At 37.4% G+C, this 20,274-nt stretch overlaps 1 protein-coding gene across 18 annotated transcripts in view; it reads left to right on the forward strand.

Moving 5' to 3' along the window:
- The window catches only part of LOC137256363 (coiled-coil domain-containing protein AGAP005037-like), a 240,659-nt gene that overhangs the window by 172,042 nt on the left and 48,343 nt on the right, over positions 1–20,274 (forward strand). For 2 of the 18 annotated variants that reach the window (XM_067794177.1, XM_067794179.1), the window contains exon 1: positions 17,623–18,009. The exons of 14 other annotated variants lie outside the window; for them this stretch is intronic. In XM_067794177.1, the coding sequence (XP_067650278.1) occupies positions 17,968–18,009 (42 nt within the window). In that variant the 5' untranslated portion in view covers positions 17,623–17,967. Of the gene's footprint in view, positions 1–6,469; positions 6,494–17,622; positions 18,010–20,274 lie in introns of those variants that run through there. 2 more of the 18 variants (XM_067794170.1, XM_067794168.1) reach the window with 2 other exon arrangements.

The following is a 20,274-nucleotide window of genomic DNA, read 5'->3' on the forward strand; positions in this document are numbered from 1 at the left end:
CAGTAAAGGCAACACGGTTGACTTCAGTGTTTCCATGTGTGATTCACATGGAGTTTGAATGTTGCATTGTGTATCAGGTATTGTCTAGATAAGTAAGAGTGGAATGTTTAAAGTGAGTCTCTTTGGTAATAATGAATAGTACTGAAAATAGAAATAACAAACTGGTGTCCTGTCCTCTTGTCTGGACTTCCTGCTTTAAAGGATAGAGTCACTATACATCAATATCCACATGGTCTTGGAGCAAGTCTACTAGACTTGCCAGTTTATGGGATAGAATTGCAATACATCATGGGCTTTACATTCAGTACAGTGTTGGAGCAAGGCTACTAGACTTGTCGGTTTATGGGATAGACTTGCTATACATCCATGGGCTTAACATTCAGTACAGTCTGTGGAGCAAGGCTACTAGACTTGTCGGTTTATGGGATAGACTTGCTATACATCCATGGTCTTGACATTCAGTACAGTCTTGGAGCAGGTCTACTAGTCTTCCAGGGTTCATGGGATATACTTGCTATACATCCATGGTCTTGACATTCAGTACAGTCTTGGAGCAAGTCTACTGGACTTGTTGGTTCATGGGATAGACTTGCTATACATCCATGGTCTTGACATTCAGTACAGTGTAGGAGCAATTCCACACTTACAGGCACTTTGGACATGACATAAGGGCTTTGGAGGGATGTGGCAAAACTGAGCATAAAATAATGTAGCAATACCATGCTGACCAACAGCTACACATGTACAGATGTTGTATATGTTTTTCATTGGAATCTGGATTTGGACTGTAACAGATTGCTCCCCAAAACATTAAACAGTTTATGATGTTGCCAACCTCAACTTTATATCTCTTTTATTCAACACTAGCCCCATGTCAGTCTGTCTCTTGTTTCTACACCTCGGACATATTACTGACATCCAATTCAACACCTCGCTTAGTATGAGACAGGTTTTTCTGAAGTGTTGCACGGTTATCACGTAATTCTTTAATTTGGCTTGTCAATAAAATTAATTGCCTAATTTTCCTCGTCAATCACCCAGTGGCTGCAGAGCGGATGTGTTGCATGTAGGGTGTTCGCTAGTTACACAGTCTCTCACTAGGGTCCATGTCGTAACATCGACACCATGCTAACCTCATCCTTGGGGAAGTAGGATACACATCCTCGGGCACATTAATCTTCCCTGGTCGGTCATGAATATGCAAATTATCTGACTGGAGGCTGACCTTGGGATCTGGCTTTGATTACAAAAGTCCTTACGATGTTTACTCAGAGAAGTATTATACAGTCATACATTATGCAAATGAGGTGTGTTAATCACCAAGGCTAATAGTTTTCTCCTTTACGGGATGAACAGGGACATTGATGTCAAATTACAAGACGGTAGGATCATGAAATGTTGTAATGTTGCCTGTAAACCTAGGTTTGATTCTCAAAGTGGTCACAATGCAGCTGACTCGTCCGTTGAAGTCTTTTAGATTGAAATTTCCTGAATGTTGGTTAAAATACATTTGTTTAAATATAAAGTGAGTGAGCTTGGTTTTATCACAAAGGAGGACACCAGAAATGGGTTTCAAATCTTCAGGAATAAGAAGTATTTAAATAGAGGCTAGACTGGACCTTTTTGTATAGTTTTCACTATTTGGTCTTATTTTGTTTTATGCATTTCAACTTTATTAAAAGTTGTGGTGACGAACTAATTGGAAAATTTTACACAGTGTTGTGTTTGGCAGTCAGTCATCATTGAAGTATGGTTGTTAGATTGTTTACGCCTTTAAATGATGAACCAGTTACACTGATATGCTGGAATTTACTGTGATGTTGGTAGCTCAGTGATTTAAGGTGTTCGCTTATCATGCAGAACATTCAGGTTTACTCCCTGACATGAAAACAGTCAGTGTGTGTGGAGGTGGGGGTTGGGGGTGGGTTGGGGTGTTTTTGGTGGGATGGAGTGAGGGAAGACACCAGAGATGGACTTCACACAGTGCACCCATGTGGGGAATCAAACTCAGGGTTACAAGCAAACACTTTTCCCACAAGGCTACCCTGCCACCTCTGATATATGAAGCCCATTATGTTCCACAACCAGAAAATGGCCAAAAATCATGCCCCTTCTCTCAGAGATTCTGGGAATCAAGACTTTGGAATAATAGGAGTTCTTGATCCAATTGATAACTTTCCAATGCTCATTTTTTTCATTTCCTAAATACTTGTTGTCACCTTGACTGAAGGTTTTCACATTTGAACTTTAATATTGATTTTTTTTCTTCCATTGCTTTCTGGGTTTTATTGATGGTATTTCCCTGGTTGAGGATATGATGAATTATCTCAGCATGTCCAGACCCATATAATTCCCCCATCACTTCCACCTGGATATTGATCTCCGATCTGCTCTGCTGTTTACAATCAATAAATCATCTCCGTCTCTTCTCGCTCATTTAACATGCCATGTTTTCCACTGACCATGTCCAAGGGTGCCATACACCTTGCATGTAAGTCTGTCAAGTGACATCCTGGACAAATCCAGAGCAATGTCAATAAGGTCGTGCCAGGATACTGTGGTTGCCAGTGAGTGACCTCGACAGGTGCTTGGAACACCTTGAGGACGTTCATGTGACCCAGACCCCAGAGAGACCCATGTATGAGCGGTATTTATATCTGCCATGCTGCTTATCTTGTGATTGCGGAGTCCATTAATACTACATTGAGTTACTCTAGCATTCACTTTGATACTGGGGCACTGTTCAGTCGGGACTTGAGTCGACCAAGCACCACTTTGTAAAGATCAAAGATGACGCTGTAATTGTAAAAGGTGTTTTGTGCTTGTGACATCTTGTGCCGGCCCCGGTAATGGTGATTTTCATCTGATAATACTGATGCAGACTGATACTTGCTCCCATCTAGACATTAATGACACAGACGACCTCTGTCAATTTGTGATGGCATTTAAAGGGAGATTTGGCTACTGGAATTTGGCAGCCCAGAAGGATTTGTTGACTGGGATCTTATCTGGTTAAACAAGTGGACAGGTGTTGACTCATTTGTCATTCCTACTGGACAACATTAAAGATAGCTTTGAACAGTACTAAGTATGAAAAAATACAACAGTCAGTAAACGTTGTTTCTGAAGTAAAACCAAAACTATTGTCAGCAGAACAATTTGTCAAATTGTGTATTGTTTTTGAGTTGTGGACATGCATGTCTACATTTGTAATTATGGATGCTGTTGGTGCTCACTTATACTCAGAGATTAGTTTGGAGAAGCAAGTGTCCACATTATCTCTCTTTAAGTTTGTTATTTGTTGTCTTATATTGTACAGTAGAGCTGCAACCAGAATTTGCCGAGTTACTTCCCCTTAGGGGTGCAGAATCCTATAGTAATGGTGTGAATCCCAGTTCATTATAATAACGTTTCATGGTTTGTCAGTTCCATACCCTAGTTTGTCTCACAGTCCCTGACCCTGAATTATTTTCCCTAGAGTTCTAAAGCCCTAAATATCTAGTCTTGATTTACCCAGGTCCTGAATCTTACAACTGACAGGAGATCATTTTCAGTATAAATGTGTTATTGTATAAATGATAATTATTGATTGTGAAAAAAAGATATTTGTTATTAATCAGAATTTTGTGGTTTTAGTATAAAACACTTAAATGAAGTAAACCAACCATTAAATTTTATAAGTATTCATGTATAAAGGTGCGTTCAACAGCATAAGGCTATGCACATTGTAAACTTTCAACCACTTTTATTGTTTAATTACAGTTCCAGTGTCTTTCTTGCATGTGTGCATTTCATTGCATGACAGTATTAGTTATAAAACACTTCTTTTAACAAAAAAAATGAAAACCCTTCACATTGACGATTACATTCAAAATGAATATATTTTTAATCTGAATCAATAATCAATCATTTTGAGCTCTCTGATAATCGATAGCTGCGAATACACTACTGACCCACTCACTGACTCACTGCTTTCAATGGCATCTGTCTTGTGGGCATGTCTTCCCCATTTAAGTGATAAAACCAAAACACTGAAATGTTAAAAATCCCAGCTTTCCCCCTTATCCAACCTTCCCAATAATTGTCACGGACCACATGAGAATTCCAGCAGTCCAGCTCAGACTTGAGATAGAACTGCTAGAACAAATCATTAAATTTCAAATGAAGGAATGTACTAATCCAGTACAAGAAGGTATGTTATCTGTTAACACAACACTAGCACTGATAAATTTAGTTGTGGGTCAGGTAGCATGTATCTGTAAAATTCATCATGCAGCGGAGGTCATTGCTATTTACTCCCCCTTGTAACGGAGGTCATTGATTCCTGTCTCATTGTCAATACCTACAGGGAATATATATCCTCCTCTGATAAATGGTCCGGGTACTTATCATGTTATACAACCCTTGGAGATTTGCTTGATTGAAGGTGCTGTGAACTATACTCGCTGATGAAAGGTCGTTGTATGGGTCGATGACTGCTTTGATGGTGGGATTACATCAACTGTTGAAGTGGGTGATATATTTTACAAGAACTCCACATCACCTCTTTGTTGCGACAATGTTTATCTGTAGAATCCACCCGAGGTGTGGCTCGATACATATTGGTTCAATGGATCGGAATTAACGGCACATTTGCAAATGTGTGAACACTTTTTGGATTCTTTAATTTAATGATTTGGTTGTTTTCAAGAATTATGGTTGCTGTTTTCAAGAATTATGATTTCAGCAATATGTCTGAAATTTTTAAGAAATTAAAGTAGGGTTCTTGGGTCTCCAACATGTAATATTCTATAAAGATTTTAATTACGATCCTTATATTGTATTTTCTTAATGTTACACTGTTTTATATTCTTGACAGTTTTGAGCAGGCTGGTATGAAAATCAGTCCAGTTACTGTGAGATGAGTGATATATATTGAGTTGTTTTTTTCATCCCTTGTATATTCATAACTTCTGTACCAATTATTTCTTGCAATTTTCAGATGTCGTACTTCATCTTCGGGTCTTGATGTATTTATTTTTTAAGGTTACAGCTTTTTTAGCTTTTGTCCTTTATTTTAAACATACTTGTATCAACTAATTCCAGCTAATGTGAGGTGATTATTTTCATAAATTAAGTTCTCCTTCTCCTGTCAACTAGCACCTCTATTTTGGGAAGTTTCTAGTTATTGTATACAGTATATCAGGTCTTGTAATGTTACACCCTTTTCAGATTTTATCCAAAATTTTGCTCTGATAACATATGAAACTGTTTCAAATTCTGTGAAATTGGTTAATTCAAGTAGAGTTCTTCTTTCTGCTAGTGTCACCCCATTGTCTCAGCATCTGTTACCTGGTACTGTGATAAGATAGACCTGTAAAACCCACCCTGATTTACAGTTGTCCCCAAAGGCTTTGAGGCCTGCATCAGCTTGGAGGGAGTCTGTGCATTATTACACAACAAGGGCCAACTCCTAGCTCCACCTGTCAGACCCATTCAAATACCTGCATTGTTCCTGAACTGTTCAGGTCATTTAGCCTCTCAGTGAAGAGAAAACAAAACACATGTGTGACTGGTTGAGGGTGACAGAAGTGCCCCGGGGTATCTGGATATTTGCTGGTGTTGTCCCGGGAGGTCCTGTTCTTCCTCAGTGCAAGGTCTGCGTCTGAAGCTAGTCACTTCAATCTGATCCTAATTGATGCTTCTGCCTGTCGTATCTGATATGTCACTGTACTCTGTGGCGACACACATGTGTATGTGTGTGTGTGTTGAAGGTCATATGGCTGCTGACATCCGGTATCTATCACAGAGCTGATGTTGGAAGGAACAGCTTTTCTCAATTCTGATCAAGCTCTGATATCAAGGAAGTTGACAGTGGGAGATTGTTTCTCAACAGACCTGACTGGTCTTGTTACAACAAATGGACAGTATCTTTCTTGCTTTTAATCAGGCTGTGATACCAAGCTAAAAGGAGAGGAACATACAGGACATCTTGAGAAACCTGGTGGTCTTGTAAACAAGATTTCAACAATGTCTGACTCAGTTCTCATCAAATTGTGATTTGATCTAAAAACAGACTTTGAAGTACATCATTTCTTGTAAAGAAACAATGTTTAAAAATTATCGAATTCTAAAATCAAAGAAAGGAAGGACACAGTGGATGTGTATCTGATGCTTTTCTTGTCCATATGACCAGCTATTGAATGCTGAACAATCTCAGTTGTCATCACATTCTTACAACATCAACAACATAGGAATGTGTTGTACAAACAGTTGACAGATCAGCCTGTCTCTCAGTCATCTTCATCTGTTGAGAATTCTTGCTCAGCATCTTCAGAAAAGTTTCCTGTGTATCTCTTTGTTACGGTGGACCTATTACTTTAGTGACTGCAGTAGTGATTACTACAGTGTGCCACTGATTACTACAGTACCATACATCTCACCTGGGAGTGTTACAACAGTAACGATGCGCTACGAACAGATCCTAGCACGTGGAGGCATGGAGAAGCGTAAGGTAAGGAATGTCAATACTTACATATGTTTCACTGGATACAGAAACAAACAAAACAAAGGAAACATATATTAATGTTCTGTAATAGAAAGAGATTTTGTAACAGACAGGTAACATGAGTTGTATACTCGCAAGGGAGTGGAAAATGCACCCCAGAACCCAAGGTAAATATCATTAGTTATAGTCACCCCCAAAGCATGGACTACATGTGTCTATTGTTATTTTGACTGTTATTGTGATTACTACCAGTAATGTTATTGGATGAGGAGTGGGGATTAAAGTATTTTCTCGCTATTTTCAATACACTGTATGGGTACAGTGTGTGAAGCAGATTCCTGGTGTCGCCGTCTGTGATATTACTGTATTATTGCTTAAAGCAGGATAGAACATACTTGTATCTCCATTACTGGATGATGATTCAGTGTTATTACTAGAGTTTTTGTCATCAGTTTTGTATTTGTGTCAATTTAAAATCAGACAATATCAATTCAAGATCGGACAATATCAAATAAAGATCCTTCAATGAAAATCTTCAGCCTCCAGATTGGCTTTTAAAGAATAGCACCTGTGACCCTCAGTGCAACAAGGGTTTGTCAATAGCAGGCGTTTAGCTGTGACGATAGTGAGTCACTCTTGACTGAAAATAATTCCTGTGATGAAATTAACATAGTACAAGATGGAATATCCAATTAGTACAGTTGATGATATTGACTTATATGCACCGAGTGCCCAGAAGGCTGTGCTGGTTGTCAGTGTTTCGTGCAGGTACTGAAGTAATGCATCCGTTCCGTGTGTTCTGTCGGGTTGGCGGCGTTCACTGTCCTTGTTGGGGATGTGTTGTGGGAAGTCACGCTCCAGAGACCGAGTTTATTGTTGTTGAAATATATCTGAAAGCCATAGCTTTCAGATGACTCAGAATGTAATAATGACATCCTTCCAAAGTCAGCCATGCACGTATTTTTATATATACTTATATTTTAATGTTTGTGTGAAGCAGAATGTTAATGTATAAGTATATTTTAATGTTTATTTCACACTCTTAAAGTGCAGTGAGGTAGCTAAATGAATAAAATGTTAGCTTGTCATGCCAGCTTTGGGGGTAGCCCAGTAGTGAAAGTGTTTGCTTGTATTGCCTGATAACCAGGTTTGATTTTCCACATTGGGTTCAATGTGTGAAGCCCATATCTGGTATCCAGATATTGCTGGAATATTGCTGAAAGTGGTGATAAAACCATATTGACTGACTCACTGACTCACCATGGTCCCTCTATGTGCGATGTTACTAGTCTAGGTTTAATCTAGGTGTTGATTTGCTGTTCAAGACCAGAATCTCAGAGTGATGTATTCTTGTCATGGGCTACATTCAGCCTTTCAGCCATTAAATAAGAGCTTATGACTACCTCTAACATGAAAAATGCAACTGAAAAAAAAAACAAAACAAAAAACAAAACAAAAATGGTTGTCCCTCTGTAAATGACTGATGTGTAGTGTTGTAGGTCTGTCATGTGGTACTTTTGGTCATCCAGGTTTGTAAAATGATTTGATCACTATCTCTAACATGAACAGCACAATTGTGCATGGTCAATATGTAAATGGGTGATGTGTAGGATGTCTTGTGTTGTTTGGTGGTCATGTGGTACTTTTGGTCTTCCAGCTTTGTAATATAAGTTAATGACTACCTCTAACATGAAAACATAGGTGTGTGTGGTCTCATTGTAAATGAGTGATGCTTTGTGGTGTGTGTTGGTCATGTGGTATTCTTGACCTTCCAGCCTTGTAGTATAGGTTGATGATGATCTCTAGCATGAAAACACAACTTTCAATGTAGCTTGATAACGATGTATGAATCTACATTGAAACATCGCTTAAAGCAGTAAACAAGATATTGTAAACATAAAGTTGTATGTTTACTAGTATTTTTGAAAACACCTATGGTTATCCTGTGTATATGAGTGATGTGTAGTGTTGTATGTCAACATGCCTATTCACAGCTCCACCATGTTCCCCTGACATTTACTGACAGAGGTAACAAAATACACCACATACACCCCACACAAACACAGTGTTTGATAGAGTAACAGGTACTCCATCAAAGACATGACACTTCTAATGTCCCATACATGACTACAACTGTGGAGACCTTTGTTCAGCCATTGTGTAGTCCATACATCCACATATACCACTCACAAGACGTTAAGGACCTCAGATTCTTCAAACTGCTATAAATTGTGACAGATTACCAGTAATAATTTGTAGAATCAAGTAATCCTTCTCAAACTGAAGTATACATACTTAACAAACTTACATAAATTTAGTTAACCCTTTCACTGCCATATTCAGTGACTTTGTTTCCCTATTTTACAGACCCTGAAGGGGAGTCGGGGTAGTCTAGTGGTTAAAGTGTTCATTTGTCATGCAGAAGACCTGGGTTTGATTACCTACATGGGTACAATGCGTGAAGACCAATTTTGGTGTTATCTGTCATAATGTTGCAGGAATATTGCTGAAAGTGACATGAAAGCAAACTCGCTCACTTCATTCAAACATTACATTTATCTTTAGTGATTCTATCTTAATAGTGAGGGTTTATACTTTTAGCAATATTCCAGTACCTGTTGAGCATATGCAGAAATTCAAACCAGGGTGTATGAAATGACAAGTTACAGCTTTAACCACAACCCCATTTTCTGACAAGAGGTTTCCTGTCAACATGTGCAATGATTTTTATTTCATATTCATCGAAAGAAGATGACATAAAATTAAGCTGCAGTGGAAACATTGGTCCAAGGTATTTATCAGTACAGATATATATAAGTTCCCTTGATAAATGAGGATGATACTGATAGGTAAAAGTGTTATAATTTATTCATAATTGGCTAAGATCAAAGAAGATATCTTGAAATTAAATCACCATAGCAATTCACTCTCTGCATCATGTATTTACACATTATGATAATCCAAAGCTGATTAATTACCAAGCCTTACAGGCTTACATAACTTTTTTCCTCGGAAGATCCCAAGTGTAAGGCGTGTACTTGATATGTTGATTACATCACCCCCATTACAGAATACCTTTGATTGATGAGGTGCTGCAGGATACAGGTGTTACCGGCAGTGTTGCACCGTTATGGCCTCGTCACAGGTGAATGCACACCTGAAGTGATGTTGCCCCAGGGAATTTGTAGTCATGGGTTATGGGCTGTCAGCTTCGCCTGGATCCGTGGCACATGGGGAAATAAACCTATTTTGTCTACATGTTGTAGTGAAATGTGTGGTTTAATCATCTCTGATCCTAGGTCATAGTGAAATGAGGAAAAGTTCTTTTGCTCAATCTGCTCTTTATGCACGTTTATTTTTCAAACTGTGAAAGTCTATAATGCAATAAATCAGTGAGTTTATTGTAGCCCCAGATTGTTCCTAATCTTTGTAACACTGGATTGTTTCCAATCTTTGTAAACCAGGATTGTTTCCAGTTGTAGCCGAGGATTGTTGTATTATAACTCTTGATCTTGATGTTAACATTGATTTTTGAAATGGGATCCTGGATTGTTATGTACTACAATTCAGTTCACAATCTCAGCACAATGATGACTGTTGGATGATTGCTCTAGCACTAAGATAAATTAAACGGAACCTTACATTTGGAGGCTTTTCTTGTTACCAGAACTTTACTCACTCTTTAAGATCTATACTCAACAGCAAAAGAAATGCAAGTTTTGAAAAAAATGTAATCTCATAAAGTAAGCTTTCACATTTATGTTTTCTGTTTATTTGAAAAAATTATACAAAGTCAGAGTTGAATTTCTTTTGCTGTTCAGTATATGTGATTAAGATATTTATTTTCTGACCCAGTGAAAACAATTCAAAATTACTTATTTGTTATCTTTGAAAGCTTTATGGATTTGCCCCCTGAGTTTGTATATGAATTATTGGCTGTACGTGCAAATATTGTCTCTCTCTTTATACTCCGGTATTTGATTGTTTAAGGTCCATTGTTGGTCTCTCCTGGTCAGTCTGTGTAAAGTGACCCCTCCTAAATCTATATACCTTTACAGGTGACAAACACTGAATGACAGAAGGCAGTTTTATATCCTGCTGTGCTTATGGTCGGGTTCAAGGTAGCTCAGTTGTTAGTGCGGTCATCTTGTACAATGGAGACCTGGTTTGATTCCCGAACTTGGTGTTGTTTTGATCCAGTTTGAACTTGTTTGGATATTGAATGGTTTTGTTTGTGTTTCAATACCACACAGGGCAATTTTGTAGCAGTCGGTAAATAATAAGTTTGGACCAGACAATCCAGTGATAAACATCATGAGCATCAATTTGTGCAACTGGGACAGGATGACATGTGTGAACCAAGTCAGCGAGCCTGACGACCTGACCCTGTTAGTCACGTCTCATGACAAACATGGGTTGCTGAAGACCAAATCTACTAAATCCTGTAACTACAAGAAATTTCACAATGAACTCAAAGTCACCTCTAATTTTTTTTTATTAAAAAAAAGTCTCCACAGTTAATGATATTGATGGAATAGTTAACATCACATTGCCAGAACCAAAGAGCACGGATATGGTGCTGAGAAATCTGAAATCAGTAGAGTTGGCCTTCCTGTCATTTCTATGGCCCCCAAAGTGAATGGCTATGTCTTTGACAACTGTGCTACCAGTGCCACCCCTACCCACCCACCTTCCTACCCACCTGCCAATCCTTTCCCCACCCCCTCTTTCCTAACCTATTGTTCATGACAGGTTTACAGAGCAACAATACCATATCACCCTTGTGCTTGTTATCATCCTCCATGTATCGATAATTAACATCTAAATCTTCATGGGAAATGCGACAATGGTATTGATCACCACTTTATTTTTAGAAAGCATGTCTTTTACACATTATTAAGACTCCCTCAGGTGCAAAAAGCATGCAGGCAAGCGTAAGATGAGATCAGAGATAAAAAATAGGAACTTTTAGCTCACCTCACCTAGCTTGTATGTGAATCTGCTATGAGACCAGACCAATTTTATTTCTTGTTTTAAGGATTTTTGTCCTCAGAAAACTTGTTTTTGTGGGTTTTTTCTTGTGTTTGACAAAAATATGGCTCGCATGATGTGTCAAACAAGAAATAAAATTGGTCTGGCCTAAACATCATCTCACCAAAAACCACAGGACCTATCAAGCTGAGACTACACTATTGCTTTCAGTAATGATGACATTCCACTTACTGTAAAGTTCAAATTTGTTTCACAACAGCAGCTATTTTGTAAGATCTATTTGTGTCCATTACTCAGTCAGTTTGTGTCAAAATGTAATGAAATATTGTGCTTTTTATTAGTTTTAGCCAGTCTGCACTAGTTGGGTCAACAATTTAATGTTTGACCTTGTTTTGACTATTCTCCAAAATCATATTTCTCTAATTTAGCCTATACATCGCTTACTGTAGAGAGATTATTGTATTCTCAAAGCATTACTTTTTAGCATTGGTTTTTAATCCTCATTGTTTATATAGACTTTTTAGAAAATCTACATTAAGCAAACTAATATAGAGAAACAGGACTAACACCATACTAACATTTGATATTTTCATATGCTATTTCGAGTGTCACACTACCAATAATGTTTTCAACTTAAAAAATATCAAAACGTATTCTTCTGCTTGTTTTAAGAACACCTTTGACACACCAAGTTTGGGAAAAAAGGTGCACATTATACACAAGAACATGTCATATTGATTTTCTTTGTGCTCAGGAACTTAGGCATGTTGTGAGGCAGTTATTTGGTACTGAAATACAAATGAAAACCGAAAAATTTCTTCAAAACTATCTCAGTGCTTTTATTGCTTAAATGTCACAAAATCTCACAGTGTGATCAAAGTGGTGCTTTTGGCTTTGGCATGAGGAACCAAGTTCACGGACAGTGCAATGAAACGGAAATTTAAAGTGGCAGAATGACATGATCACATTGTAAAGGTGCAAACTTTACACCAGGGCTGTGCAGGGAATAAAACTTTTATCAATGATGAAACCTTTCTGTTTACTTTGAATTCTTTTCTGCGATTCTGCCAAGGTTTAATATTTGCCGACACTTTTTCAATTTGATGTCAATCTGTGTGAATATTTGTCCCAGTTTCAGCAGATTGATAAGATTTGAACGTATATTTGAATTCACCTGTTTATGCTGGCAATGACAGGCTTTTGCGAAGTAGTCAGATTGCCAAACGGACATGCCGAGTACAATGATAAAATCACAGTGGGCAAGGCCTGTTTAGACAGCTTTGATACCGAGCAGCTCGTTTAGCGACACTGTGAACCACTGTTGACATTTCCAGACAAAATATTCGAAAGATTTATTCACAAGATAATTTGTCTACCCACAGGAAAACGCAGATTAATTTAACTTTTGATTTGACCCTAATCTGATTTGACTGTTTGACTGCTATCACTTTTCTTTCATGTTTTCATTTGAGACTGATTTGTGACAAATTAAAATCATGCATGAAACTGGCATTCACACGCATGCAGCTATTTTAGTTAATGCATTTGAAGAAGCTCTGTAAGAGTGCAGTTTGTGAAAAACAGAAGAACAGAACTCAGCATGGAACTCTTCAGTGTTGAAGTCTGATACTCTCCAGAGCATTCACCTGGATGTGATTGCCAAATGGATATGTTTGTGTCAGTGATATGAGATATGGCTGTAATCTGAACAGAGCGAATTGACCGTTGGCTATTGAAGACTGTGATGGTCATTGATGAACACCAGATAATGATGTTCATCAGAACAAGATCTACCAGATCAATATGAGAAGAAAATTATACAAAATTGCAAAGCACAGAGACGAGACAAATCGCACTGATCCCAGAAATGATGTATAATTGCCAAGAACATGTGCCATGGCTGCAATTTATTTTAGGAACAAAGGTTTAATTAACCTTCCATGTTTACAAACTCGTCTTTTGTATGGCAGAAAGGAAATGCATGATTGGTCAGCTGGGTTAGGCTCCATCCGAGTGTTCCCTGGGGTGAAGTAGTAGGGGAACTGTCCCTGAGGTTCGGCATCACAGTTGCTAAATTCTCATAGTGAAGATGCTCATTAGCGCCAAGAGTTCTTGGATGGGTTGTTTGGGTGTAGACAGTTCCTTAAAAATCATCATGGCCAGTTTGTGATGTATTTTCATATATATCTGGGATTTATGTCACAATTCAGATGGATTTAGATTAATAAGGTGTTCTTCTGTTGGATTATTGGATCTGGAGAGAGTGTCTAAATGAAGTATTTTGATGAAGTGTTTGAAGTATTATTGTGTTTGTTTCACAAGGCAATCAGATCGAGATTTGATCTCCAGGAAACACTCCCAAAACGAGGATGTCCAAAGCTCTTTGTGTATGCTGAAAGTCTGGGATCCCCACACAGTGTGTGTTGTAAATATCAGATAGTGAAACTCCACGCTGCAGCAATGTGACAATGTGACAATGTGACCGTACACAGATAGAAGAACAGTTGTAACAAAACTAATCTGTTGCCATGGTGATGCATTATTTGTCCCAGAGACAAAATTGGAAAAAAAATTAAAGAGGACAGCAGTTTTCTATCAAGATATTCTCATTGTGGAAAACTTATTTCTTTCAATCTTGTTAACATTCAATAGAATTATAAGTCAAAATTTGGTGAAATATTTCAATTTAAATGTGTTAACCTTGATGTTTATCACAGGCTGGAAAATTTTAGTTGTCGTGACAACTTGAAAAAGAACCATTTAAAGACACGAAGAACTTTATTTAACTATAGGTGAGGTGGCCTTATGGTTACAGTGTTGATTTCATCCTATGTAGGACAGGTTCAGTTCCCACCTTGGTATGATGTATGAAACCTGTTTCTGGTATCTGAATGTTGATAAAACTCTCACTTGTTTTACATGAGAATACTTTAAATCTTTGTCTTTTTGACCTTCATGCATAATACCACTTGACTTTAAGCCTCCAACATATACTTTGGGAAAGTCATCGTATTAAGAAATATGTATAGCTTTTATCCCCTATGAAAGTTTCTCATAAATTTCTAAATGCATGGGTAGACATTTCTAAAGCATCTGGCAAAGCATCTTCTAACCAAATGCGATTTATCCTAGATTTCAGCATGCTAATGTTCACCAGACCGTCGTTACAAGGCTGTGATCTAACATTCTTTTCTGCCTCAATCTGATGATCGTGATAACATCAGTCATTAAGTTTGACAGGAGATGAATATCTACGAGGTATGAGTCACACAGCCATCTCCCGAGCCAGCTGAATTGGGATTATCTTACACACACAAAACAACCAGGACCTAACACGATTATTTTTTGCTGGGGGAGTTTGGGGATTAATGAGACCTTTCGCTGTCTACAGGTGTTAAAAATGGTTGTTGATAACTTTAAAGGAGGAAGTCGAGGAAGAGTAGAACTTTCCATGGAAAAGAGATCACAGCAGTATCACACAGCAAACCTAGTTTAAGGATTGAAATAGCAGTCTGTGTTGACTGACTACCAGTCAAATATTTGTCTGACAAGTGACACTACTGATTGTCCACCGATTGACGCCATTCAAATATTTCACAGTGATTGAGAGATCTGACATTTCGTGTGGAGACTTGGACAAGGTGCATAGAGGAAGGTCTGGCTGTAGCTGTAACTAGACTGTAATCAGGTATTGATGAGCTGAAGACAGGCCTGACTGTTAATGTGCCTTGTCATGCACAAAATGGAAGGAGTTCACACCTTGCCCTCAAAGGGTTAAAGTGCCACACGTTTTGTGACATTTCCGTAGTTGTGTCAGTTTGGCTTTAGCAGTGTACTTGACATTGTTGGATTTCAATATTGGCATGTAAATCTCTGGATATCGTCTTTGTGAGGACTCCTTGTGATTTTGGAATTTACCTCAAATGTCTTTAAACTGACCAGCTTCACTGTTGAATGGTCAAGTTTGTAATGAATTCATGAATTTAGACTTTGCTTGAAGTATGTGCAGTGATGGTCAGTGATGGTTGAAACACAGGACTACAGTTAGTTTGTGAATGAACATGCTATTTTGATACTGAGATACAACATAGAAAAGTTCCTGAAGCAATATGGCTGACCAAACGCAGAACCTGTAAATAAAACACAAATGGAATTGAACACAAAACGTTTCAAGAAAGAACATAAATATTGCTAGCATATGGCAGACATTGCTTTAATTAATATACCAGGTTTACCTACAGCATCATTTTGTTTGAATGTCTGTAATTGAGGAACTGGAATAACAGACTCTGGATTTCAGTTTTTGTGTCAACAAGTTTCGGGTAATTACTGGAAGGTTCTATGCAGCTAATGGCCATTTGAGCAAGTGACTTCTTGTATATTCAGAGCATGTCTTTGAGCTGCTGGTAGAATGGATGGAATTACAACCTTATGTTTTCATTCACAACAACCTCCTTGTCTTCACAGCCAGAAGTAGGGGAGGGGAGGGTGGCTAGGATATTTTACACTTGTATACACAGAAAATGTTGTGGTTATCATTGTGATGAAATTACCACGGTAATTGGAAAATAAACACATCATTGGTATAACAAGTGTTACCTGCTTTGGAAGACAGTTTAGACTATTTTGGAGGTGATGAGTAGAGATGAAAACTTGGGAATGATCAACTCTGTGTTTTCTCTGTGATGATTGTCAAGCCTTTTTGACCTTGTGGGACTAATTTTGATTTTCAAGATGAAATTCTGCTTCAGGAATACCCATCAAGCCTTTTTGGGACTTCTTTCGTCAACCTGTCTCTGTGCTTTCTCCATTAATGTCAAGCCTTTATGGGACTTTGTTTGATTTTCAAGCCTTTTTGTGATTAACTTGTTCCTGTCAAGCTTTTTGAGGAACTTTGTCAAGCCATTACTGTGCTGTCTCCTTGATTGTCAAGCCTTTACTGTCGATGATGATGATGATGATGATGATGATTTAGAGATTTTACGTGACTTTGTGAATTTAAAGTTCTTTGAGCCTTCTGTGATGACTATGAGTCCATTGTGTTTTTGCAGAGGTGGTTGTCTTTCAGCTTGCAATCACAGGGCTAATTGCCACTCAATAGTGTTTTTACAGGAGTGATTGTTCATTCAGGAATTTTAACAAAGGCAAGGTAACAACCTCAAAGGAAACCACTGTTCTGTGAAAGGCAGATACTGCTCTTTAGCCTTGAGGGTGTTAATTGGATGTGTTTGGAACCATGTGTGCTTGAAGCATAAAAAAAATATACTTTGTTGCAACAGGTTCATTCTGTACATCACTGTGGAGTCACTTCTGGTAGGGTTAAAGCTTTGAGTGTGGAAAAGACTGATCTGTTTATGGCAGTTTTATACATCCAGAATATTGAAAATCCCATGGATCCTACTGTTCAGTTTTCTTCTACATGTCAATGTGGACTTGGCACTGGAAGGGTTAAAACTTGAAGTGTGGAAAACATTGATTTGTTTACAGCAGTTTTACCAGAGTCTGAATATCGATACATCCCACGGATCCTGCTGTTATGTTTTCTTGAACTTTTAAGTGGTTAATTTACACTGAAAGTGTTAACCACCTGTGTTGGAGTAGTCGTGCTGGAGATCTAAGCGCTATTTACCTGGTGCAGTTGGCTGATTTAGAAGATTGAGTTCTACAAGGATCACCTGGAATATTACAAAATTGTTGTGCTGTATCCTTCATTGTGTCTTAATGGAAATTATCACAAGGGCATGTCCTAAAATTACATTTTATTTTAATGACATGAGAGAAATGCCATGTTTAAAAATAATAATGAGTTTAATGATTTTGTAAATACATTTCAGTCATTCATTATTTTTATGCAATCTTAAGTTCTAATTGTCACTCATGAAATTAAATTTCTACAGACATGTTTTTCCAGTATTTAATTTTAGTTCAAACTGGTATTCTCACAAAAACATTAATTTGGTAAAATGTTTCATCAGCTTTACATTAGCAACTTTTGTTTGCCCATCAACTGGTTCCGCTATTCAGGAAAATGTCAACCTGTAAATTATGAAGACAGATCAATGATTTGTCAGCGTGAATGAGAGGCAGATAGCATGACACAGTATAAGCTTCATCAACAATATTTCCTTAATACGCTTGTCCCCAGATAACAGAGAGAGGCTGTATATGTGCAGTACCTACATCACTGACTACAGATGAATAGACCAGGCTTGTGGACTGTGGGGGTTTGTGTTCCTTTAGAGCTACACGATGCCTGCTGTTCTCTGTCCTGTGGGGTTTGTCTGAGAGCGTGAAACTTGCAAACATCTCATAGTGTTTGTTCAATCACAAACAGGTTTCGTGAGATCTTCGTGGTTTGCAGGGCCTGCAATGTTATGCAGGCTTTTCGTACTCAGGGTGTTTGTCAATGCCAAATGAAAGTTTTTGTGCAAATGTGACGTTACAAGACTTTAGTGGATATCTGGATTTGCTGAGGATACAACTTCAACATGAACTCAACCGAGAACGTCATTTGGCGGGAGTATGGCCAGGTAACTCAAACTTTATTTACATTAGGACATCGTGTTGCAAAGCAAGACTGATATAAAATACAGGTATATGCATTTGATGAAATTTGGAGTTTATTTTAATTAATATGCAGTTATTTTCAAAATTATTTTGTTTTCATGTGCATTTTGTGTCAAGCAATACTGTTGACATCCAATATGAGTAACATGACATGTAGGTGCATTTATTAAAGACTGAATGAGATATTTTTTCATTAACATGCACAGACTCTTTGAACTTCGCTTACTTAGCTTTGTGTCATGAAAAAAGGCTATTGCCATACAGCATGACTGACATGACATGCAGGAACATACTCTTGATAAAAAAAGTTTTAACAAAATATGCAGTCAAAAGATTTTCAAAACTTTGTTTACATTTGGATATATCAAAAACAATGGCTACCCTGACAGATAGTAGCACGAAGATTATGTTTGATAATTAGCTGTAATTATTAAATTTTTTGTTAAAATGTAGTGATTATACCACAAGACACAAGTTACTGTGTAAACATAGCAGATGTGAATCTGTGTCAGATGTTTTTGTTGTCTGTTGACAGAAAATGTCCTTGAAGATTTGACTTGTATTTCAGAACTATGGTTTGGTCAGATGATTAAATCAAAGTTGAGTACATTTCATGCTTGAGGTAATATCCTGATAAGAAAACCACAAAATGAGGCTGATTTTATATGATGATTTTTTCAAATGCAGGTTATATGTCAGTGCGGTCTGGTACATTGTTATCAGACCAGTGTAGCTCCGCATATGCATTACTGTATTCATTGTGATAAATGTCCCAGATACTTTGAAGTTGACAAAGGGGTTGAGGAAAGGGGTTGCTTATTGAAAGGATCAGTGAAACGAATACTTCCTCAGTTATATTTAGTCTGTTACTGATACAAGAAACTGAAGAAAAGATTATTAGACAAGTGTATGTCAGAGACCATTGATCTGTTTGATTTTAGAAGTTGATGAAATATAAGAAAATTTGATACTCCATGGAGAACATCATCTCTATGATGTCAAGCAAGAGCTAAGCGACAACAGTATCAGAATAGCAAAGAAGTTGTTAGGCAAACAACATACTTTTCTTAAAATACTGTTTATCTTCAGTGACATTTCAAAATGTATCTAATTAGAAAACCATGATCAAAAATATATGAAACAACAAGTTATGAGATAAATAGCATCTGTTTCTCACACACTCTACAATCGCACATCGCCATATTTTGTGTAGTTTCATGTTCACTGTAATGCATTAGTACATGACAGAACTGTACAGTCTGCTGCTCACGTCTCATTTGTTGTTATGAAATGATCTGACATAAGGTCATCGCCATGGAGTAGCCAATCACAGACCATGAATTCTCATGTTTGATGCTGCTCATCTGTGATTGGTTTCTACAGATACTGGTGTAACACAATGGATTGTGACATTTTGGGTTAAATATGGTTTTGATAAGTGGTACTTGCAATTCATACAACAAATACGGTTTGCTGAGGTCTACCTTATTTGTTTTGCTCTTACTTCTCAATAACAGTCTGTCTGTGTGGGTTTGTTGGATAGATTTAAAAAAATGAAAATTTGTTTTCTGTGTTTAGATGCATGATTTCTTTAAACAATCTACATCTGTATTGCCATTCAGACTGTATACACCTAATCATGTTAGTATAAAAATTTGCCTATCAGTCTTAATCTTATTTCACACAATATATTTCTTTATTGTGGTTGGGTAGGTTGGTGGTAAAGCATTTGCTTGTCATGCTGAACTGTTTTCGGTTACCCACATGGGTACAATGTGAGAAACCCATTTCTGATGACCCTGTCATGATATAGCTGGAATATTGCGAAAAGCTGCATTAAAAAAAAACTTAATCACTCAGTAATTTGAAAATGCTGGTTAATATATTACATGATTAAATTCAATGCAGATATTCTGCAGCTGTGGGGCAGTACCGTGGTATATATAACTTTATATTGACCAATGATTAGTCTTTATCCTATTGAGAAGGCTTAAGGTCAGAGGTGGATACTTTTTAATCAATGGTATTAGCTATTAGTATTGAAAATCCTGTAGATATATCTGCTTGTGAGAATTTTGTGGATTACTAGCTTAATATCACAGATAGAAATTAATTAATATCATTTGTAAAACTTTGTAGAATGAACAAATAACATCTGTGTAATAGTGAAGTGGTTTACTGCAAGGAAATGTAACAACCCATCTTTATTTGTAAGAATTCAGCCAAAA

This window comes from Haliotis asinina, chromosome 11 (genome assembly GCF_037392515.1).
Source record: "Haliotis asinina isolate JCU_RB_2024 chromosome 11, JCU_Hal_asi_v2, whole genome shotgun sequence".
In the NCBI taxonomy this organism is placed as follows: domain Eukaryota; kingdom Metazoa; phylum Mollusca; class Gastropoda; order Lepetellida; family Haliotidae; genus Haliotis; species Haliotis asinina.